This window comes from Nannobrachium achirus (genome assembly GCF_963921795.1).
Source record: "Nannobrachium achirus genome assembly, chromosome: 16".
In the NCBI taxonomy this organism is placed as follows: domain Eukaryota; kingdom Metazoa; phylum Chordata; class Actinopteri; order Myctophiformes; family Myctophidae; genus Nannobrachium; species Nannobrachium achirus.
Genome location: NC_137823.1, coordinates 32,079,304 through 32,104,540, shown reverse-complemented (window position 1 = coordinate 32,104,540; position 25,237 = coordinate 32,079,304). Strand labels below are relative to the sequence as shown.

Below are 25,237 nucleotides of genomic sequence, written 5' to 3'. Positions count from 1 at the left end.
GAGCGCAGTACTTGCGCGCTCTGCTGGCGCAAGTAATGAATGAATGTGGGCCCCTTGTAATACCGCCTAAGCAACTGAGTACAGTATAACAACCCCATCCCAAGCAGCCTAGCTTCAAGGGCTGAGCTAAATAATATAATACTGAATTTTGCAATGCTCTTGCACTGCAGACTTGGAAATTGTAAAGCCTCCAAATAAAAAAAACTGACAAGTTAATCTGCCTCACAAAATCAGACCTGGGCCAGTCTATGGAAATGCCATAACCTGCTCTGCAGATTCTACAGGCACGTTTTGGCAATTATGCTGAACGCTCCCAACTGACGTTTTAGTACGTAAACAAGCTGCTGCAGCCATGCGAGCACTATTTGCACCGTCATGGATCATGGTGGTGATAATAGTCCGTACCCTACATGGTGCAGTCAAAACAGGCCCACAGGCACTTTTAGCTTTATTACAGTATGTCTGATGATTCTGGGTGTGCAATATTGCACTGCGGGCATTTCAGAACACATTCACCATGGTGATTGGCACGTCTCCGGCAGCAGCAGCAGAACCGTGCCGGGCCAAGCCAAGTATAGCTTTAATTTATTATCCTCCATCGCGGGGAGGGAGGAACTGCGGGATGTTCGGAGCTGGATGGAGGGTGTTGGGGACAAGGTTTCGGTCATCCGTTGTACTAACAGAGTGTAGACGTTAACAGGAAGAGTGGGCACCTCAATGTATATTCTTTTTTTAAAGAAAATAAATCCCACCCAATGTGAAGTGAGCGGTGCCTTTTATGAGGTAATTTCCAGGGAAGCTTGGCCAATGTCAGGCTTTGCGGGACGGACATACGGATGGACATACATACACACAAAGCCAGATGTAGGAGTGGTTAGCACCGCTCAATAATAACCAGTAAGACGCCCTAAGGGCAGAAGGCGTGTGGACGCATCCGCCTGGGTGACAGTAGACTGCTGGGCGAGCGCTGGCGCTTAGGCATGGGATCAACTTTGACCAAAAAAATGCACAGAACTTGTTGGTTGTTTAGGTTGGACAAAATGTGGTCATATTCTCCTAAATATGGAGATGACTGACGCCTGACAGATGTTTGACGTCATAGACCACATGAGACAGACACACTATGTCCATACTGTATATGGGCATTCCCTGATATGGGCAGGGACGGCTCCAGGAGGGGCGTACGATTTATGTTAATTGGTAAGGGCAGACTGGGCTTCGGGCCGGCCCAGTTAGGGCCAGGCCTTAATTTTCGGGCCCGTTGAGAACGCTGAGCTGGTCGAGTCATCATTGTGATTTCAGAACAGATCAGCTATCCTTCTGCTGAGCTGGTCAACAGGTAAGTGGTTATTGGTTATACAGGGTTTTTGTAGTAATTTGAGGCAACAACATAACTTGCTACAAAACCTGTAAATGTATAACCAATTATTTTGGGTGTAAACAAGAAGTTGAACTTGGGTCAATTTTAGACAAATTAATGATGTAGGCTACTGTGCATGTTCAAATCTTATATTACTTAGTGGCCAAGTTTACACCTGGTGTAAATTTCGTTATCTTGTCCAAAACGTAAAAAATAAAAATTGTAGACGAGCCTCCTTGAAGCCTGGAACACAACCCAACACATAAGACAAGCCCCTGAATTGAAATAAGGAAGTGAATTGTCTGTGCCAGCAGTCAGTGCGGCGGAGGGATACATAACGTTGTTGAGGCAACCCCCCCCCCCCTACTCTACCCTAACCCTACCCTACCCAACCCCCTCCCTGCCGGGTTCTGTGAGCACACCACGGCCGATATACACGCTGCTGCTGCTAACCCCACTGGTGGAACTCCATCTAAGGAACAGTCTGCTTCCATACACCACCAAGCACACAACCACCACCACCACCACCACCAACAGACAACATGGTACGTATTCCTCATTCATTCTCTGTTATTGGGGCTAAATGCAGTTTAATAATGTCGACAGTTAATTGTCACGGTTTAGGTGTAGCATAGGAAGTGGTGTGTGTGTGTGTGTGTGTGTGTGTGTGTGTGTGTGTGTGTGTGACTGTGTCTGTGTGTTGCACTCTTTTCCGGATTTATGTCGCGATAGATGCATACATAACATACAGTCAGTTCTTTACACGAAAGACGAGGAAGGAACGCCCGTAAACGCGCCCTTTCTATTCCTCTAAATGTTTTTTTGTTGTTGTTGTAGTAGTATATGGGATCATGAGAAGTATCGTGTGTGATATTGTATTTGGGTTAGCCCTGAATACAGGACTCTCATATACATGAGAGTCCTGGTGCCGCCTCAACATGAGGAGTTGTGGGCAATCGAGCCCTTAACGGTTTGAGCTAGGAACGTCAGATTTCAAAAATAAACTGCTTACCCAAGCCAACTTTGCTAACGATTTGACGCCGCACAACGTTCATTACACGCCGCTCCCCGGTTGTTGAATAAAACGCATTTTTGTCCGAAATTATTTTGCTTAACATAGGACGTCCGCCTCTAGTGGACAGTCGCGTCATCGCATCATCTCCGTTCACTACAATGATCAACCGGAGATGACGCGACTGTCCACTAGAGGCGGACGTCCTATGTTAAGCAAAATAATTTCGGACAAAAATGCTTTTTATTCAACAATCCGGTAGCGGCGTGTAATGAACGTTGTGCGGCGTCAAATTGTTATCAAAGTTGGCTTAGGTAAGCACTTTATTTTTGAAATCTGACGTTCCTAGCTCAAACCGTTAAGGGCTCGATTGCCCACTACTCCTCATGTTGAGGCGGCACCAGGACTCTCATGTATATGAGAGTCCTGTATTCAGGGCTAGTATTTGGGTGTGCGTGCCGTGCACTCATTTCTGGGACGATGCTCGCTTCAAAATGGAACGTTATTCCTCCAAAAAACTGCGCAATTCTACACGGCTATATATGTCTATATTGGGTCATCATGTTGGTTGGTTCGTGGTTGGTTCCGCCGTGCAGAGATTGAATTAATTCACGGACTGTCTGGCTAGATTAAGCGATTTCTGGGTTATTATGGCATAACGTATAGATATAGGCTAGTAATAAGTGCGGCTACATTTTACAATCCGCCTTTAGAAGAAGCACAGGCGTGTTGCCGTGTTTCACTTCGTAGCCTCTGAACAATCAGAGTACTATGCTGGCATTTTATTTCTCCTGAGTCCCTGACAGATCATTTAAAATCCAATAACCTCGTGGTTCTCAAAGAACGGTCCGGGGACCCCCAGAGGTCCTTTGAGGGATTTCCAGGGGGTCCCCAGCTAAATTATAGTCCGGAACCAAATGGACCTTTATGGGTCTGTAACTCAGAGAGTATTTGGTTCCATTTGTACACTGAGTTAAATTAACATTGATTTTACAATATAAATTGGGGTCTCAGAGATAGAAATACCATTAAATGGGGTCTGTAGACTAATTCATGTCAAACTGGGGGTCCTTGAAATTAAAATGGATAGGAATCATTGCTATAGTGCCATAAAATTATTCTCTTATTGGGGTCCCCGGCATATCTTTTCAAATGTGGGTCTGTGGGCTAATAACTTTCAATTTGGGGGTCCTTGAGACGAAAAAGTTTTGAGAACCACTGCAATAACCAACCCCGAGACGACATTACATCCATAACGTTCAGTGTTTAGGTTTTCATGCATATTTAGAATGGCACTTGGGGTGAATGCCTGAAGGGCGCTCCTGTCATTTTGAGGAAATGATCTGTCTCGAATAGGTTTCCCCTCTCTCTCTACGTTGCACCATGTTGCGCCTGTCGAGACGAGCTGTAGCCTACCCATGATGGGAATTCATTGCAACATCATATCGTCAGTGTTCCGCAACAGAAATCGCCCATACTCTAATTGTAAATGTTACAATTTGCTGCTATACACTACACACTGTCACCTGGCCCATATGGCTGCTGCTGCTGCTTAAACAACGATAACAGGTGCAGATCATCCGCCTTTCACTGCCATGCATTACATTATAGGTTTATATTCATCATATGCTGCTTGATTTGGTTGCCACTTGCAAATTCTCGATGGTATGCAAATCCTGTGCCAGTTTGTCCAAGAAGCTTGCTGGCACTTGCTAGTGCAATTTCAACAGCTGTAAAGTTAGGATGATATATTCAACCCCTTTATACGTTTTTAAATGAATTTAATATGGAAATCATGTCTACAGTAATGTCTCTCTTTGGTAGAGCTCAAACTCAAACTAAAATGCCAGTAATCCATATAATGTGGGTTCCATCAGCCTAATTGGCTCATAAAATAAAACATGTGCGTTACCATACTCCTCTAGTATAACCATTTGCACCAGATGTTTCACACATGCACAGACACATGCTCATACCAGCCATTTCTGACATCTGCAACCAGATAATGAACAGAGCCTTCCCACTGGCTTTGTCAAGGAGAAGTCAGGATCTGATTATTGAATAGATGCCTTCAAGCGAATCCATTGATTATCAACCTTGATGGATCATTGATAGCACAAGCCACAGAACCCCCCACCACTCACACACAGCTGTGATCAAATATCCCATATATGGTATCGAGCCACAACGCAGTTTCACATTGCAGCGCCACACACACACAGTAATTGGAGTGTAAAGTTGAATTGTTATGGAGCTAGCCTGCGTATCAGCATCTCTGACAAGTTATAGTCCATGGGCGTAAGCCCCTTGTTCTCATCAATACGCCCACTGAAGTAGAAACATCCCCCCCCATTGAGGTGGAAGTATCCAATAAGTAGTCGGGACCATACGGAGGCTGCTATCCTATTCCTGTTACGCCCTTGTTTGCTGATGCATGTTTAGTAACTCTGAGGACATCTGATACGCCGCCATGAATAATTGATGTGCTTGGCGGGCCAAACCATCGCCATGTCTTCGTATATGTTATAGTGTCTGGCGAAGGTAAAGGTGGGGGGGGCGCCCTCTGTGGAGGGGGTTGGTACTCCCACCCAGTCACCCACGAGCACCTCGAGTGCCATCGGGCCATATGGTGGACTGGCCTGGCCCTGCAGGGCATGGAGAGGCTGGTGTTGGTTACACCCTGCCATTCTGCCTGCGCCCCTGGAGCAACAGGCCCCTTTCTGTCTTTTGTCTTGGGTCAATAGAGAAGAGGCGTTCAGCACTCTGTTGAGCTGAAAGCTTCTATAGAAAGGGAGCGCGTGGCTGTCTTTGTCACAATGACTCTTTGTGTGTGGAGAAAACACGTGCTATGAGTATGTGTTTGTAGACTTGTGTGTGTGTCATGTCCATCTGTCAGAGTAACGGCTGGTTTTTGCACCTTTCACATGACTCGTCACTGCATACAGAGCTGCTACTTCACTATTGTGTACGTTTCTCACACGTGGTTACAGGCCAACGGCGCCAAACACCAAAACAACACCTCGTAGTTGTTGTGTTGTTTGTCGCTATGGGACAAGTTGCCTGGTTGCCCTCCCTTAAACAATTCTGCATTGTAACCATTGAACTAAACACAGTTCTCTGTGGGAGGGATGCAAAAACTCCCCCAAACACACACCCCTTGCTCTGTTTGGAGGCTCACTGCAGGGGTTGGCTGCCCGGGCAACCGCGGGAGTGGCTGACCCACTGTTGCCAACAAGCCGTTGCCAGCAAACCCCCCCGCACCCCCACCCCACCACCACCTATTCGCCTCTACAAGCTGTCGTTAGGGCTGGAGGCCTGGCAACGCACATGCCTCTCCATAGGGTGGCATGGATCATGAATCAGAGGGAGTTTCCTCTGAGCAGTGTGTCAGAAGTAGAAAGAGAGGGAGAGAGAGGCCTAAGGAGGAGGAGGAGTTGATATGGGCCAAGGGAAGGAAGGAGGGAGGGAGGAAGGGATGGGCCGGTAGTGGGACTGGGTGGCGCAGCAGTGTTGCTCAGGCCCAGCAGCCTGGGTCTGAGCCAGGGGAGGATACTCGGTACTGAGTCACTGAACCCCACAACCCAGGGCACGGAGGGAAAGTAAGTGTGAGGCAGATGGAAAAGGATATATAGAGGGTAGGGAGGGATGAGGTTAGAAATAGAAGGAAAAGAGAAGAGTCAGAGAGATGCATGGGGAAAATGAATCAGGAGCATGACAGAAAGATGGATGTACTTACTGTAAGACATTAAGGACAGAGGGAAAGTAAAGGGGCTAGAGTCGGGAACGCTGGAGGAGGAGCATGCTAACGGTGTGTGCACACCCCACCCATGTGTATGTACTGAAAATAGCAGATCTGCAAGCTCACACACGCGGCACGCTTGTGAGCTTGCAGATTGGCTATTTTCAGACACCTGTCCTGCATGCAACTAAGTATAACTCAGGCTTAAGGCCGGGGACAGAGGAACAACAGAGATGAAAAGCTAAGGCCATTAGGCCATGTGGCTGGCACAGATGATCAAATCATGTCGGCTACTGTTATATTATCAAGGCCATTGAAGTCAATGCCTCCCATAGCTAATCCTCCAGACATGATTTAGAAAAAAGCTGGAGCTGAAGAGCATCTGATGGTGTTTGCACACCAATCGGATGAAATCACATCCGGTCCAAAGTAAACCAGAGTTCTATTCATTATTCATCATCACATGGCGAGCCTACGGCACCCTTTAAATGTAAGCATGGTTCTGTCGATATCATGTGCTCGGCTGTATCCGAGGACTGGATTCCTTGTGCAAACACAAACCCAGCATCAGGTTCGCAGGAATTTGTTCGGGGGTTGAACTGGCTACTCTGACGAATTCACAAGAATTTTGGGAACAGAAAATATTGCTGTTTGAGGAAGAATGGGGATGTGTTGTGCGTGTGACTGTGTGTCCATCTGTCAGTCAGTGTGGGTAGGAAGGTACATTATGTAGGTAGCGGGTCTCTAGGTTCATATAGAGTGGGTGTCTGTTCATGTGTGCTTGTCTGTCTGCGTCCCTGTTTTTCTGCCTGGTGGAATGACGTCAGTGGCCTGTTGCTGTAATAATAATAACAATAAGCTTGTGTTTTCCCACATGGGGGATGGGAGTGTACCTGCGGGAGGTGGCATTTGATTTGCACTGCTAGCTCGGTTGTTCACACTTTATTACTGGGGATGTTTGTTTGAAAGCAACGACTCCTCCTTCACAGTGCTGTTAGATGATGATAGTAATAATAACATTGATGAAGCACATCAATCAAAACAAGGTTACAAAGTCCATTATATAAACTGAAGTTTATAATATTTCATTTCATTTTAAATATGGATGCTCTGCCTTGGAAAGGACATTTTAAGAAGAGATTTATCAAGCCTGAGGTCCTCAGGCAGGTCGTTCCAGAGGCGAGGAGCCCTGACCTGAAAGCAAAGTCACGGTCATCCTTTGTCTTAGGCCTTGAGACTGGGGAACAACTTACCATACTAGATGCAGGCTACCAAAGCCATTTAAAGCCATTGTGAGTCACCACACTAGCCATTACAGACAGCCTAGCTTGTGCCAGGGAACAGCCTGGGTTGGGAAAACCACACCAAACCACACCAAACCTGGAAGCCCGTTCTCTCTGTTGGTGGGCACTGGCAGTAAAAGCGCTGTGGAAAATACTCCCATGCTGTCCTGAAACAACCCCGCCTAGACATCCTCTCCTGGCCTCCAGATGATCTTTTATCTCTTGTCTTTTCCCTGTGTTAGTGCCCTTGCTGTTCATCCTTTGCCTGGTTTAGGACGAGGGTGATATTTTCACTGATTGTAGTCACTCACTACGCATTGTGAATTAAATCGGCTGTAAAACAATATAGTCTTGTTTGATCCCTATAACAAACCAGTTGGATCGGAGTATCGCTCCCTGGTTGTGATTTTATAGCATTGCTGTCCATTTCAAGGCAATAGAAGTCGATGACGGTCATTAAAATGACCTTTTCAAAGGTCTTAGAAAGTTTTATGCCGGTCTAATGGCACTACTCTTGACAAACTCAATTGAGTGTGGTGTAATTCTGTTTGGAGAAGAACGTGTCGCCCTCAAATGGATCATTTTGGACTGGAGGGGTATTGATTACAAAATGTAAAAGAAATCTTTGGATCTTGTAAGAAAGATTGTGCAGAGTCTGGCCAAGGCCCCCTGCCACAGTTATAGTTCAGTAGTGGGTATGTCCCTGAACACTGTTCTCTCTGTGTTAAGGAACTTTGGCTGAAGGGTGGGGATTTTGTGGGAAGCAATGATGAAATGGTTGGAATAATCGCCTGTTGAGTAACTTGTTTGTTTTCTTTCCTCTTCTCCCCACCCTCTTCATTTTTTCCAACCACAGGCTGACCAACTAACAGAGGAGCAGATTGCAGGTAGGAAGACTGTGAATTTCACACACACACACACACACACACACACACACACACACACACACACACACACACACACACACACACACACACACACACTCTTTTGACATTCAAATCCCTCTGTGTCAATGTACAAATAACAAATCAGGCGTTTAGCAGATGCTTTTATCCAGATTACCTCACAAAGTGCAAGATCGGAAGTGCCATGAAGCCTAGTCAACAAACGACAGGGTAAATCTCGTCAATTAAATGGAGTGCAAAGAAAATTAAGTTCTACAAAGTAACATTCGTGACATGTGACTTGGGCCATACCCTGCCTAATCTTTAGTTAGCATTTCACTACCCCTTACGGCAGTTCAGTTGGCACATAGCAAATCTCCGCTTTTTGTGGCATAGCTCACTATAGTAGAGAACGGACATGTAGTGTTACGTTTGCTGTTCCATGACGTGAGCTTATGACTGAGGGGCCATACATACAGTAACAGACAAAACCTGTTGTACATGGCTCAGCCTTCTGCTACTCAAAACAAGATGGGGTCTAATAACGCTGTGGCTTCTCAGACATGTGACCAATCTATTAGAGATGGGACGATAAGCAATATTATATTATCGTTTATCGTGATAAAAATATCACAGAGATTTAATGTATCATGATATCGTCCTCCACTCCACCTCCATGCACTGGGATCAATTCACTTTTTATTTGCCAAGCTGCATATCACTTAAACCCTCTATAATTGGTAAAAGGTACTTATAATATACATACTTAATAGTCTTTTTTTCACTCTATCAAATGTTTTTGGCAAATGTTCCACCCCAGGATAATGGTATTGATTATCGCGATAATGGTATTGATTATCGCGATAATATCGTAAATCGTGATTTCTTTTGTAACAATAATCGTGATATGAAATTTTCATATCGTCCCATCCCTACAATCTATGATGTAAAATGTTCTGCAGACCCTCTCTAGACAGCTCTGCCCCAACAGTGGCACGCCATAAAACTGTTGTTCATCTACATTACAATCATCTACATTAGGGATGCAAATTATCATGATTTATTTAATTGATGAGCAGTGATTTTTAAAGTTTAACAAAAATATATTTTCTTTGGCCGAAATGGAAAATGAATAAACACTTGGACTGAAAACCGAATACCTAAACACTGAATGCGATTTGTATCATTATTATTATATATTTTATTATTATTTAGACAATTATTTGTGCCATTGCTGTCATGACTGAGACAATATTCCTTAAACTCTGCAATAGTCTATAGTTGACCACCTCTCAAGTTGAGTCCGATTCCATGGCACGTTGTGAGCTTGTAGATATGCCATTTTAGACGCGCGACACTGTCGTGTGACATAGCATAAATTAGGGCTTTAAATCAGTTTTTGTTGTCCACCGCCTGTCCAAATCCCTCATTGCTTTGGTGTCGTGTATCTGGCATTGAATCGTGCATTAACACCAGACGGATACAAACAACCAGATCATGTTAATCAGGGGAGACGGCGCCGCTGTTGTTCAGTTAATGTTATGATTTATGAAGGTGGAATATGTTTTGGCTCGTTAGAGGTGTGAGGCTGGCGTTCACCGTTTGCTCTCGGCTCAACTGCTACACACAAACACAGACCCATGGCTCTGGCTACATGTTTGTGTAGCCAGAGCGTTTCAAAGACTTGTTTTTTTCTGTCTTGATATGAATGTAGGGATGGGACAATATGAAAATTTCATATCAAGATTATTGTGACCAGCCCTGTATCAGGGGCTAATGACAAGTAAGAAGACCTCTACCCTGTATGTCAAAGAAAAATGGGAAAAAGGATTTGGGGAGCAGATTACCGAGGAGGACTGGTATAATATTTGTAAGACACAGTGCACGGCCACAAGCTCTAGAATATGGAGGGAATTTTGCTGGAAAAATGTTATCAGATATTTCATAACGCCAAAGATCAGAGGAAATTTTACAGCGGAGAAACAACCATGCTGGAGGCTATGCGGCCACATGGATGCTGACCATGAACACATATTTTGGAATTGCCCAAAAATAGATAAATATTGGGATGATGTATGGTCAGTAGTAAAAAAGATACTAAAATACGAAATACCGAAAACAAGTGTGGTACTGTATCTAGGGAATCTGACACAGGAAAACACACGAGGAGAGGACATGTATTTGATCAAGGTACTACTGGCAGCCAGCAAAAAAGCAATTACAAGATTGTGGTATAAAGCTGACCCTCCGAGTTGTGAGCAGTGGCTGTGCATTGTGGAGGAAATATTTGTAATGGAGAGATTTACACATAAACTCAGATTGCAAGAAGACCTATTCCTGGAGAAGTGGGAAAAATGGACTGTGTATAACACACATCAGGATGACACCATCACTGAACTTTGAAAAGGACTGAAAACAGACATTTGAAATGAATATTGTGATCCCTGTACTTGTATGTATGTGTGAAAACTGCAAATAAAGATTTAAGTTTAAAAAAAAAAAGATTATTGTGACAAAATAAATCTTAAGATATTATCACGATATTATCGCAATATTATCGTGATAATCAAAATCCATCATCCTGGGGTGGAACATTTGCCAAAAAATAGCCGATCTACAAGCTCCGCGACGCGTTGTGAGCTTGTAGATTGGCTATTTTTTGGCAAAGACAATTGATAGTGAAAAAAAGACAGTATCAAGTACGTGTATTATAACTACCTTTTACCAATTATAGAGGGTTTAAGTGGTAACGGATATACAGCTCAGCAAATAAAAGATGAATTGTTCCCAGTACATGACAGAGGACGATATCACGATAAATTATATCTCCACAATACGATTGTCGTATAATGTGTAAGTGTTGCTTGTTTGAGCTGGATCTGGCTATGGAACATGGGTCCTGGTCCAGGCAGATAGCCGCTGCGTGTGTCTTACAGATAATTACGTAGCCTTAGTTTCCGATAATGAACAGTGCGAAATCAGATTAATTGTTTCATTGATCAGTTTAATCGAGTACATTCTCAACTTCAATCAATCAATAGTTGATTAATTGTTAACATCCCTAGTCCACGTGCATTTGTCTCATCAGCCAGTTTCGGCTTGTGTCTTCATCTAGCATCAGGAATCAGAATATTGGACAAGGTGGCAGTCGGCCCTCCCTTGGTATCTCGTTAGTTGTCAGACAGTGTGGTGATGGTGGGTGTTCTTGGGCAGGAGAGATCCATTTCCAACAGTAGGGATGGGACGATAATCGCTATTATCGTTTATCTCGATAATCGCATCGTGGAGTAGGCCTGTGATATATGACGATATATATCGTCTGGAGTCTGGACGATAGGAAATGTCTATCGTTTAACATGGAGCTCTATCGCGGTATCACTAAATGGGTGAGTTTACTCCGCACACAAACCCACACCCACACCGTAGCGTCTAGCGTGTTGCGTTGCGACTCGCCAGTTAGTCAACAACATTACCACTGACTGGCAGCAATGCTACAACTGCTAACCCCCCGGCTCCACCGGGCGCGTCGAGCGTCGCGTCAACGTCAGCGTTGGGAACGCTCCCGTTTTAATCAATGAAGGGATGCTCCACTGGCGACGTCAACGTCCGCGTCGGACGCTCCCTTGACGGCGTCCAAACTCAAAAATCGCCCCGGTTCAATTTTTTGACGGCGTCCACAACGTCCACTCGTCCAGTCATGTATAAAATATGAATAAATGCATTGTAGGCCTATATTTAAATGTAGGCTAGTATACGTGCGTTTCTGCTGTTGGCTATCCATTCACAAGGGTGACTAGAAATCCCAAAAATCCTAGCATATCTTTGTATGTAATATACAGCGGTCTACTTTGATAAAATTATGTACAACAGGCTATAACCATGACAAAGTGGTCAGTGGTGCATTGCTGCTCTCTGCTGTGAACATAGTGCGCTCTATACGTTCACATTCATAGTTTTATTCCTGTTTGAACGTGATTTTCATGTTGTTTTGGAAATGGGCTGTATTGGCCATAGAATGAATACCTCACAGTCACAGCCGCTGCGCTGCGGTGGAGCCGGTCGGACGCCAATATGACGGCGTCAATGACGGCGTCAAGACGCAGAGCAACGCGACGCAGCCAGTGGAGCCCTGGGGTAACAAGTAGCAACATTAGCAGCCCAGTCGCCAGTAAAGCTTAGCCCTGCACAGCCACAGAGAGACGTGAGATGAAACATTTAAAGACAGCGAGTTGGCTGTGTGGCATTTATCTGAAAGAGTATACGTAACAGTGCTTGTGTTGCGGTCTCTGACTCTGACCCTTCTGTCTCTCTCAGGGCCATCGGCTATGTTGCGAGCTGTGTTCTTTTGTCAAATCTAAGCCGGCAAATCTAAGACTTCCGGTGGGCGATCAGAATAAGCTATGTTATGCTGATAACAATAAGACTACGAGGTGGTTGCTATTTTCTACAGTCTATGGACGGTGGTCGATCTCTTCAGAATAAGAGTATCCCTGAAGCAATGGAAATACGATTCATTTGCATATTAAAACTAAATTAAACATTAAAACGAAGACAACACAAATTGTTTTTGCATGAATACATGCTTGGAAAAAGGTTCTAAATATAACTATTTAGTACCTACTATCTTATTTGTTGTGTATATCATTTCAAACTGTATTTCAACATTGCAATTTGTATTGCAACCGTCGGGTCGCAGTTACTATCAAAACCTCCACTGTCTGTCAGTCAGTCAGTCTGTCCGTCACGTCACGTCACATTTTTGCCCCTACTCATATCTCTGCCACCGTTGCCCCTATCCATGCCAAACTTTGCACACACACTCCTTGGATGACAAACCACAACCTCCGCCCCTGATTTCTCACATTCCCCTCTTCTAGCGCCACCATGAGGTTGCTTTTTGCAGACTCTTATCTCCGGCACCGTTGCCCCTATCCATGCCAAACGTGGCGCACACACTCCTTGGCTGGCAAACCATAACCTCCTCCCTGATTTCTCACATGCCCCATAGCTCTACCATGAGGTTGCTTTTTGCAGACATTATGCGACCTGACGGTCGCTTATCTCCCGATTAGGGAGTCTTACTGGTATAAACCAAAAATGTGCTATATTGTGATATATATCGTTATCGGGATATAATAAAATGAGCTATATTAGGATATGAGATTTTGTTCATCGCCCAGCCCTATCCTGGATATTTAATTTATTGTGAAATCATCCTCTGTCAACAATTCACCACTTAAACCCAACTGTCCTAGCCAATCTAGAAGCTCACAACATGTGAGCTTGTATTTTAGCAACTTGCGAGCTCCTGCTTTGCGCCGTTTTGTGATGATGTCCTAAGTAGCTTTAGTGCTCAATACAAAAATGTACTCTCAGATTTTCCCTGTGTATTCAACAAAACCACCGTTTTTGTTTGCATACTAGTCATAGACACCATCTTACATCCAACAACCACTAAGTCCTAATTCAGGCAGCTGTGATTTCCCTCTGCAACCTTCTAATGCTTTATGCTCCGTCATAAGACAGTATTTTCTATAAATCTGGCTTAAAGCGGTTTAGTCTCGTTGGGAACCTTTGGTCTGAACTGGTCTTTAATACGTCTCATTTCACCAAATGCCATGCCTGCAGTTTTCTGACCCTTTACACTTCCACTCTACCTCTTCCAGAGTTCAAGGAGGCTTTCTCCTTATTCGACAAGGACGGCGATGGCACCATCACCACCAAAGAGCTGGGCACCGTCATGAGGTCGCTGGGTCAGAACCCCACAGAGGCTGAGCTGCAGGACATGATCAATGAAGTGGACGCAGATGGTTAGTACAAACACTCACTCACTCACACTCTCACTCTCTCTCTCTCTCTCTCGTGCGCGCGTGCACCCTGGGGTGCCGTGACGGCAGTCCAGGGGTGCCGCGAGATAATTTGATAATTTTTGGAATTTATTTGGACACTTAAAAATATATTTAGTATCATTTTAAACTTGAAGTACAAAGTTATTTTCAGTCAGTTCTAACCAAAATGGCTATTATCTCAGCGTTTTCCTCGCAACATAATCGCTAAAATATGCTACGAATATAAGGTTCTGGGAGTGAAAATTATGAATATAATGTAGGGGTGCCTCGGAAGAAAAAAGAATTATAGGGGTGGCCCGAGCCAAAGAAGTTTGGGAACCCCTGTTTTAATGGTCACTTCAGGTCAATGTCAGATTAGGAAATGGAGCAATCTGGTTAACCAGGAACCTTCCCATTCTGCCTTGTAGCCTTCCTTCCTCACCCTTCATCCCCATCAGCTGTCCGGTTAGCCCCCCACCCTCAGATGGGTGTCAGCAGTTCAGTCGCTGTGTGTTAAGGTCCATCATTGTTGTCAACGTCAGAGAAGAATCACAAGTACACAAGAGAAAAGTGAGAGCCAGTGTCAAAGACTATCGCAGCGTTTGAGCCAGGGCTGTGAGGCCATCGCGTGCCATTACTGAGACGGTCAAATACACGGACAGACAGATAGACGCGTTCTTCCTTTTTGCTCTTCATGCTCTCAGAATCTTGAGTCGCGTCACTGTAGGGTTTTCAAAGTGGGTGACGGGGCACCCTGGGGTGCCACGAGATAATTCAGTATTCTTTTTTTTTTTTTTTTTATACTGTTTTTATTGGAGTTTTGGGCATACCAAGGTATAATTTCAAAATTATAACATACAAAATCGAATGCCACAAGATAATTTGATATTTGAAATTTGGCAAAATGGCTATTATCTTGTTTTCCTTGCAACATAATCGCTAACATATGCTATAAATATAAGGTGCTGGGAGTGACAATTAGGAATATAATGTAGGGGTGCCTCAGATGAAAAAATATATTTATAGGGGTGCCCCGAGCCAAAAAAGTTTGGGAACCCCTGCTGTAGGGCGTTCTAATTCCACTGTGATAGAGAGAGAGAGAGAGAGAGAGAGAGATGGACAGAGAAAAGAGAAGGAGCCAAGCATGTGGTTTTTGGCTTGCATGCCTGCAGGCCAGCTGTGGCCGTCTGTCCTTGGACTGTAAGGTAGGGGAACGGGAACTGTCAAACCCAGGCTGTATTTCACCGGTGCTCTGTCAGCTTATAGGATTTTGTAAATGGGGAGCACATTGATCAGGAGAAATCAATTGCACCGCGGCTCGACTGCCTCTATTGAAATGTCCTCCCACCGCCGTCGTCCTCGCCAACTCGCCTCCCTTTGTCACAGCTGACTGCAAGTACGCACACTCAATTGTGCATGCATGCACATATTACACACACGCTCCCACAAACCACTGCTAACCTCCTCTTGTTCTGCCTCTGCCTCCCCTGGCTGATGCAATCTAGGTCAGACAGCAATGAAGCTAGTAATGGAAAATAAAAGTGGTTACATAAGGCCTCTCCAGGCTTTGCACATCCAGTACCCACATAGGAAGCAATGGGGATGGCAGCTGGCCATTGAACATCAGCTTTATTTACCAACCAAGGAGGGTTTGCAGCAAATTGACTGATGGTGAATGAGAAACGGTACGGTTTGCTTTAGACAGAGGAAGAATTGAGGAAGATGAGGAATGACCTCTTGGGCTACTTGATTCTGCTGGTGTGCATGTCTGAATTGGATAAAAACGTAAAGCCTTTTGTTTAACCTAGAAATACCCTTTGAAATGTAGAGTCCTTTTCAAAGGAGACGGGCAAAGCTCAGAGAATGCCCAAAATGTTAAATTTGCCTTTGCTTCACCAGGCGGACCCAGTTACAGGTTAAACATCTAACTGATTATGTGTAACGTCAGTAATAGTAGAGTACACACAGCTTATTGTATTGAGGATGCAATTTATTTCATGTTTTATATAATATTGAACGATGGGTTCAACGGCTATTTCGCCAAGGTCTATCAATCAAGAGAGAGATCAAGGTAACTACAGTAGCTTTTGGCCCCCACGGCATTCAGCATTGTTGGACGATACCTTTCTCGCCGTATACTCTATGACCACATATAGAAATCCACTGAGATGCTTCAGCCCCGTCTAGATTTGCGTCAGCGGCACACTCTCTTCATGTGTAGTCCTACTACTAGGGATGGGACGATATGAAAATGTCATATCACGATTATTGTGGCAAAAGAAATCGCGATTTACGATATTATCACGATCATCAAAATCCATTATCCTGGGGCCGAACATTTGCCAAAAAATAGCAGATCTACAAGGTTACAACGCGTCGCAACGCGACATGTTGTGAGCTTGTAGATCTGGCAAAGAGTGAAAAAAGACTGTATCAGACAAGTACGTATATTATAAGTACCTTTTACCAATTGTAGAGGGTTCAAGTGGTACCAGATATGCAGCTCGGTAAATAAATGGTGAATAGATCCCAGTGCATGACGGAGGCCGATATCACGATACATTAAATCTCTGCGATATGATTATCGTGAGTGTTTTTTATCACGATAAACGATAATATCGCGTATCGTCCCATCCCTAAGTCCTACTACCCTCTTCCACGCGACTAGCTCCTTACGCACTCTCTGCATCTCCATCTCTCCCCAACTCCAGCTCTCGCCCACTCACTCATTGACAACGTCGCTCTCCTTCCTTCACTCCCACCTCTTCTCTTGCCTCAGTCCCCCCTCCCCCTTCTCCTCTCCAAGTGACTGAAGCAGCAGCATTGAGCCCCCGGGCCTTATCGGAGCAGCAGAGCAGATACAACTCCTGGGCCCACACTTCCTCCCTAGTTATCGTTCCTTCCTCTCCCCACCCCCAAAGCTGGAACCCCCCCCCCCCCCCCCCCCCCATCCCCATCGGCGGCACGTGTTCCCTCGACGCTGCTGCTGACTGTCTCTGTGTGTTAGATAATAGGTCCTTAGATCACCACCGCGGGCCATTAGATCACCATCTGCCCCATCGCATCACCACACCTCCCTCCCTCTCACTCTCTGATCTCTTGTAATATATCTCTCTCTACCTCTTTCTCTGCTACTCTCGCTCTCTCTTCTATTGATATCTATTATACTACCCTTTCTTTCGTTGTCTCTCTCTCTCTGCGCTGCGTTGTATTGCTGGTTAATCCTAGTCCCACAGCCCCTCCCTAATCCCACTGGGTCCTTTGCCCTCACTGCCCCTGACCTTTCCCTATAATCCCAACATATATTCTCATAGTCTTAACGCCCCCGATTGTACACAAGTAAAATTAACACTCTGGATTTGACTGTTGTAGCATCTCCAGGTCTATCTGAAAGTCTAGACCAAAAACACATGGCATCTCTGGTTTACTTCTTGTATCTGCGTATAGGAGGCCTTATTTCCAATGAAAGAGTGAACGTGAACACAGCTTCTAAACAATTCTGTAGCCCCATGGTTTGAAGATAGTATGAAGATTTTCACACTAAAATGGCTTTTTTCAGAGGATGGATCGCAGGATCTAGCACCAGTAAGACTCCCTAAATCGGGAGATAAGCGACCATCAGGTCGCATACACAAACACAATACATACACAAAGGCAATGGTAGCCAATCAGGAGGAAATATGGGAAATGGGACAGATCCATGTCCAAAAATGTGTTTTTCAAAAATCGGCCAAATGGTGGCGCTAGATGGGACAGATGCATTTTGATGACATGACTGTAGAGATACTGTGTACCGGTTTGAGTGATTTTAGGGCAAAATCTGTAGGAGCAGTGTCCAAAAATGTGTCTTGCAAGATTCTGCCTCATGGTGGCGCTAGAAGAGGGCCATGTGGCCTCATGGTGGCGCTAGAAGAGGGCCATGTGGCTGCCAAGGAGTGTGTGTGCAAAGTTTGGCATGGATCGGGCTAACAGTTGCGGATATGAGTAGGGGAAAAGTGTGACGTGACGGACTGACTGACTGACAGACAGCCGGTGGAGGTTTTGATAGTAACTGCGACCTGACGGTCGCAACCAGTAAACATGGACAGGACGTTCGTTAGAATGATCTGCCGTCAGACAGTGCCCACTTAGGAGACCATTTGTGTACCATTTTGCCTCTAGTGGCTCCAATTGGGATGGTCTATCTTTTCCCTAGTTTTATTTTATTTATTTTTTGGGGGGGGGGGGGTTTCTGAGCCTTTTGACAAGTATACAGTGTAGACTAGAGCTAAGGGAAAAACTCAGTAGGGGAGTGACATGCAGCAAATGGTCCGACTGGCTGGGACTCAAACCAGGGACTCGTCAGGCATTAGAGCCCATGTGGTATGTGCCCTAACTATTTGGCTATCAGGTTGCCCACCCTTGCCCCACCTCTGCCCACTTCCCCCCATGTCTGTGGGGGGCTTTTCATGGAGCTGTGGAGATCACTGGTCTACAGAGCCTGATCCCCCCGTAATCCCTCCTTGACAACAGCAGCATGGATATCGATCCTACCCCACACACACACTAACCACCAGCACAGCGGTGGCTACCCCCACCACCAGCTTCACTGATCCCCTATCCATCCTCCCATGCAGCCCACCCACATAAGTGCACGCACGCACAGTCAGACGCACATACCCGCAGTTAGGGATGGGACGATAAGTGATATTATCGTTTTATAGTGATGAAAAACACTCACGATAATCGTGTCGTGGAGATTTAAATTATCGTGATGTCGTCCTCCGTCATGCAAGTGCACGCACGCACAGTCAGACGCACATACCCGCAGTTAAGTGATATTATCGTTTTATAGTGATAAAAAACAAATTTAAATTATCGCGATGTCGTCCTCCGTCATGCACTGGGATCAATTCACCTTTTATTTGCCAAGCTGCATATCCAGTACCACTTAAACCCTCTATAATTGGTAAAAAGGTATACTATTTATAATATACATACTTGATACAGAGATCTTTTTTTCACTCTCTATCAAAAGTCTTTGCCAAAAAATAGCCGATCTACAAGCTCACAACTTTGTGAGCTTGCATTTGCCAATTTTTTGGCAAATGTTCCGACCCAAGATAATGGATTTTGATCATCGCGATAATATCGTAAATCGCGATTTCTTTTGTCACAATAATCGTGATATGACATTTTCATATCGTCCCATCCCTAGTAACCGCAGTACGTACCAGACGCATACGAGTGAACAAAGCGCTGAGCGATTGAATCAAACGAGGGGCGAAGGCAGAGGTATAGTCTACTATGGATGTGTCGGGACTCGGCAGAAGAGAGGGCCATGGATATAAAGCTAGGCGCCTGGGATGAATGGAACAGAAGAGAATAGGGAGGTATAAAACGTAGCGGCTATAGGTGTCGATGAAGAGGTCAGAAAGACTAGAATGCGAGAATGAAAAGAGTGATGGACAGATTAATTGGAGGAAGAGAGAGAGAGAGAGGGAGCGGATGGGTGGATGGATTGGAGAGAGAGATGCGTCTACACAAACAGATTCTCCTGGCGGGGGAAGCAGGGGCGATGAGCCTCTGATTTATGGAGGTTCCAGGAATGGGCCAGGCTATATGTCTGCATTATGGATGACCTGCTAGGGATCCTAGTCCCTGCCACGGTGCTGCTCCCTGTGGAACCGCCACTAGCCACTCTTAAACCCATTTAGAACGGGTACACATTATTGTGTATCATTATTTTATGCTTTAACTATTAAAAATAGCAGATATACAAGCTCACCGCGCTGCAAGCTGGTAGATCTGCTATTTTTTGAAAAATCTTGAAAATTAGAATTTTGACCCGATTCTATAAGTGTCTTTTGAATCTTTCTAAGGTTTTTTGAAAAACCTATGTTTCTATGTCAGCAATCTGGCCAGCCATCGTCAAAGAAAAGGTCCTTTTCACTTAACTGGAGCTCAGTTAGTCTGTTCTTGAGAGACTACAATGTCAGTTGGTTCTCAAACCTTTTCATGTGAAGGACCCCCAAAATGATATTTATTTGGCCACGGACCCCCATCTCAAAATATTTAGTTCCAGGTACCCCTCAGAAGCAAATTTGAGTTACAAAAGTTCGCTTAAAAAACACATATATTCAACATTTTGCACACATTTTCACAACTTTCAAAATTAGCAGATCTACAAGCTCGCTGTGAGCTTGTATATCTGCTATTTTTCAATAGTTAAAGCATTCAATAATTCTTTGTTGGCTTCTTTGTGGAGACACGTGCACACACATGATGCACTCAGGCTCACACATACAAGCAGAGATGTGTATCGTCACTGTCGGGCAGAAACCTTTTATCTCAAACGGTAACCTACTTACCTTTCAGGAAATGGGGGCGGGGGCGACCTAGTTATTATTTTGTCATAGGCTCTTACTAGTACCCTTCATTGTTTCAACATTTATAAAACCCACTGACACGCTTACATAACCACTTTCACCCTAAAAAACATTCTGCAACTCGTTGCACTGTAAGCTTGCAGATCGGCTATTTTTACTAGTTTTAGTGAAACTGTAGTATGACAGCTAGTTTATGGCATTAATTAAAATACGGGGGAGAAAAAGTCGAAATATGAAGATTAGGGCTGCACGGTTAATCGTTTTCAAACCGAAATCGCGATGTGAAATCTCGCGATTAGCGAATCGCAATGGCCGCGGTTTTGGCGATTTTCAGCGAAGTTGACTTCCCAAGCATTATGCAGACGTTTTAATTTTAGAAATTCGTTCATAATTGACTAAGCAATGATCAAATCAAACTGTGGTGACTTTCTTTGCTTCTTAAATACCCGCGCATCGCCGCACCGAGGATTAGCATTACGGGTTGCTCCAATCTCCTCAGAGGAGAGGAGCCAAGCCAAGGCTTGACACTGTCTGTCTGTCTAACAGCACGTAAAAGTGTATGATCCCTTCCAACGGAGTACTCCATGGCTACAGGTAGTGAATGTTCTGGTAATCATTTTAAATATAACATCCTTAAATCCTTGTGCATAGATTAAATGCTCCCGTTTGTAGCCATGATGTGATGTTAATAACATGACCGAAATCGTCAAAATGCAGCATAATACTTGCTAGTCAAGTCAAAATAAATTTCCGTTTAAGGATTTTTTATTTTTTTTGCTTTTTGCTTTAGCCCCTGTAAATATCACGAATAAAATCGCAATCGCAATATTAGTCAGAAAAATCGCAATTAGATTTTTTCCCAAAATCGTGCAGCCCTAATGAAGATACAAGGTTTCTGCCCGACAGCAACAACATAAATCCTCTGCTTCTCTGCTTCTGTGCCTGCTGTTTACACCAGGATGGAAGCTTGTGTACAGACAATGATTTGAGGGGTGTTTCTTTCGCCACGATGACTCAGGTCTCGAGTTGCTCTCACAGTGTGTGAGAGAAGCCTTTTTTTTGTACGCACTCAGGAGTTTTAGGCTTAATCAGTTCATGATTATAAGAGACAAGCGGGGAGCCAAATTAAAATATTGATCCAATGCACCAAATGCTCATTTATTTTTATCTGTTGTGTTACGCAAGAGCAATTGTTCTGATTAAAGGTGCTCTTTTTGTAATCTCTCATTCCAGGTAATGGAACCATCGACTTCCCCGAATTCCTGACCATGATGGCCAGAAAAATGAAGGACACAGACAGCGAGGAGGAGATCCGCGAGGCGTTCCGGGTATTTGACAAGGTAACCTGTGTGAACGCTTTCAGTGTCTGTCACAGCGAGTTGACACAGCACGGTGACCTTTTTTAAAGACAGTGATGTTGTGTCAACTAACCACACCTGCTCTGTACTGGGGATGGGACGATAAGCGATATTATCGTGATTTAAAAACACGATAATCGTATCGTGGAGATTTACTTTATCGTGAAATCGTCCTCCGTCATGCACTGGGATCAATTCACCTTTTATTTGCCGAGCTGCATATCCGGTACCATTTAAACCCTCTATTGGTAAAACTCACAACTTGATTGCAGCTTGATTGCTCACAACGCGTCACATTGCGACACGTTGTGAGCTTGTAGATCTGCTATTTTTTGGCAAATGTTCCGCCCCAGGATAATGGATGTTGGGGATATCGTCCCATCGCTATTCTGTACATTGCCTGTGCATTTTTTTCCTATTCTACTGTATGTGATACTAATTAACTGCTGTGTCATCAGCTAATGCTAAGTCAACTAAATAAACAAGAAACATCGGAGCATGGTGACCGTTGAGGTGAAATTAGACCGTATCAATGGTCTGGCATTGGCTGCCCAAAAGTGAAGTGGTAACGGAATGCACAGGAAGTTCCAGCTGGCTGAGCACTGTACTTCCTGTCCTTCCGGTTAAGCACTTTGGGCAGTAGTCATTTCCCAGGCTTTATTTCCTCATGAGATGGAGACAAAGAATGAGGCTGTCATGGCATGTGTATACAGGGTCATGCTCAAGCTCCCTCAGCCCTATGTTCCCTCACTGAGGTTAGGGTTAGGTATAGTGGTTTAACATTGAGGCAGGGTTCCCACGGTCATTGTGTATACTAATTTATTTTTATATATGATATCCTGTATGTTTGAAACTGTGAAGAGACCATGACTGGTACGGTCCTTTAAAACCTAACAAACCAGTTATATTAAATTCTAAAAAGGTCACAACTCTACTCAAGTACAAACACCCTCGTCAAATATGCCCAGGTGTTTCTCCAACTTCCTCTTAGCTTAGCACCTGTTGCTATGCCGGTTCATTAACGAAGCCGGTGGGAATCTTGCCTTGCCTTGTTTTTGTTTTTTTTCCTCCTTGTATTTCTCACCTTGGCCTGCCTGTGTGCGTTACCAGGATGGAAATGGCTACATCAGTGCCGCAGAGCTCCGTCACGTCATGACAAACCTGGGAGAGAAGCTAACGGACGAAGAAGTGGATGAGATGATCAGAGAAGCAGACATTGACGGAGATGGACAGGTCAACTACGAAGGTAACGAACGATCCATGCTTCCAAAAACGTTCCTTTTGAAATGTTTTTCATCATTTATACAGCATACTGTTTGTACACTCGTTTCGCCCACAATACAGATTGTTTTATATTCGAGACCACTGCACTGACTGGTTTTACTCTGTTATACCGTACATGAAGAGAAAGAGGCTCTTAATTTAGTTTTTCAAAAGGGCAACAGTGAGCCGCAGAGCTCAGCCAGCCACACGGAATATCGACTGTTAGATGAAGGCTATAGATGGAGGCTACTAAAGTAGAGATGGGAGAAAGACGTCCTTCTGAATTACATCACTTTGCCAAGAGCCTTAGATGAGACTCTCTCTCTCTCTCTCTCTCTCTCTCTCTCTCTCTCTCTCTCTCTCTCTCTCTCTCTCTCTCTCTCTCTCTCTCTCTCTCTCTCTCTCTCTCTCTCTCTCTCTCTCAACAACCCCTCCCCCCCTCCTATCATGAGAGGGTGCTCTTGTTTTCCTGCAGAGCGTTGATATTTGTGAAAGTCTTAAGTTATTGCCAGAAATGTGCCTGACTTCCATACTCACATTGTACTCAAGGATAGAGTATGGACTGGTACGGTCATCTCAAAGCCCTTGTGATTGATTGTATTTGTGTGTCATTATAGTCCCTGCTGTAACTACAGTGCAGCAGAATTTTCTTTCTTTTTCTTTCTTTTTTTTTTTTTTTTTTAAACGAAACGGGCTTAATGAGACGGACACGGAAGCTGTTAGGAAAGGGGACACTAATTAGGACGCGTGTTTCCGAACCTGCTTGAGTTGATTAAAAAATTAACAAAGCATTTAACAATTTAGCAGGTGACTGGCCCTGCTACCCCCTGTCCTAATGTTCTCTTCTCCTTTCTCTCCCGTCTCTCTCTCTCTCCCTCCTCCTGTCTGTTTTTTCTCTCTGCAGAATTTGTACAGATGATGACTGCAAAGTGAAGCTTGCCTGCCCCGTCCTGTCCCCTCTTAGAAGACAACAAAAAAAGAAAAAAACAACAAAAAAAATATCCAAAATGTTTTACTTACCTCTTTGGAGAAAAAACAAAAGAAAAATGTTCATTTATTCATACTGTTTCTGTATAGAAAATAATTGAATGTTGAAATATTAAATATCCTTCTGTCCACACAGGATAAACAAAACAACCAAACAAAAAAAAAAGAGAAAAATATACAAAAAATATCTGCATGAAAACAATGGTTAGTGATCCTGTCCCCCCTTTAACCCTCTGAAAGATCCGTTTATAGCATCAGTACAGTATAACAACGAGAACTAAACGGTAACAACAATAAACCCTGTAACTACTACCTTCAAAATGAAGCGGAAAAAAGCATCTGGTGAACTCCTTCCGGTTTCCATTTGCTAGTGGTATAAATGTCTGGGCTGGCCATCTCTTCAACTACTACTACTTCTTATTTCTCTGTTTTCTGTTCTCCATGCATGAAGCTTGAGGCCGGAGCACTCTCACCCCTCAGACCCCCCCAACACACACCCCCGCCACTCCCCACCCCCTCCGGGTGACCAGAGCGTGCTGATTCCACTATAAGCTGTCCTTTTGTTGGTTTGGTACATTTTCTTTTCTTCTTCTTTTTTTTTTTTTTTGGAGAGGAACACCCCACACCCCCAATAATCCGTTAAAACCCAGACAAGAATATAAGCCGGTTCTGACCCAAGCTGGGGGGAGGGAGAAAAAGGTGGAATGGGACATAATTGTATGCTAGATAAAGAGTTTTAAAAATGTAAAAAAAGAGAACATTTTCAAATGTTTTTGGCATGTAATTTTTTCTTTTTTTTTTAAATGTTATTTGGGCAGCCATCTTCTAGTTGTGTGTCCTTGCCCTGTTAAAAGAGGGGGCGGGGCTTCAAGAGTCTTATGGTGAACTTTTCTTTCTTTTTCTTTTTTTGCTGAGATGGAGTGTCCTCTTTCTTGCAAGAGAGAATCACTGGCCTTCACTTATTCTATTTTATTTCTTTTTCTTTTCTTTCTTCTGTTTCTCGACTCAGATGTGAGCATGGCGAGGAGGTGCGCTGCGTACCGACGGTGTCTCAGCGCACGAGCCATCGCCACTGCTCGCCCTGAGTTCAGTTTACATTCATTCCAAGTTGTACATGCTAGTCCTTATTTTAATTTACTTTTTTTTTTTTTTTTT

General features: G+C 44.2%; 1 protein-coding gene across 1 annotated transcript; it reads left to right on the top strand.

The window, feature by feature from the left end:
- Positions 1–1,773: 1,773 nt before the first annotated feature.
- On the top strand, positions 1,774–25,237 carry LOC308301357 (calmodulin-1). The gene is made up of 6 exons (XM_080745318.1): positions 1,774–1,905; positions 8,251–8,281; positions 13,945–14,088; positions 21,708–21,814; positions 22,943–23,078; positions 24,000–25,237. Exons 1-6 carry the CDS (start codon positions 1,903–1,905, stop codon positions 24,026–24,028), a joined length of 450 nt encoding a protein of 149 aa, XP_080601444.1. The 5' UTR covers positions 1,774–1,902; the 3' UTR covers positions 24,029–25,237.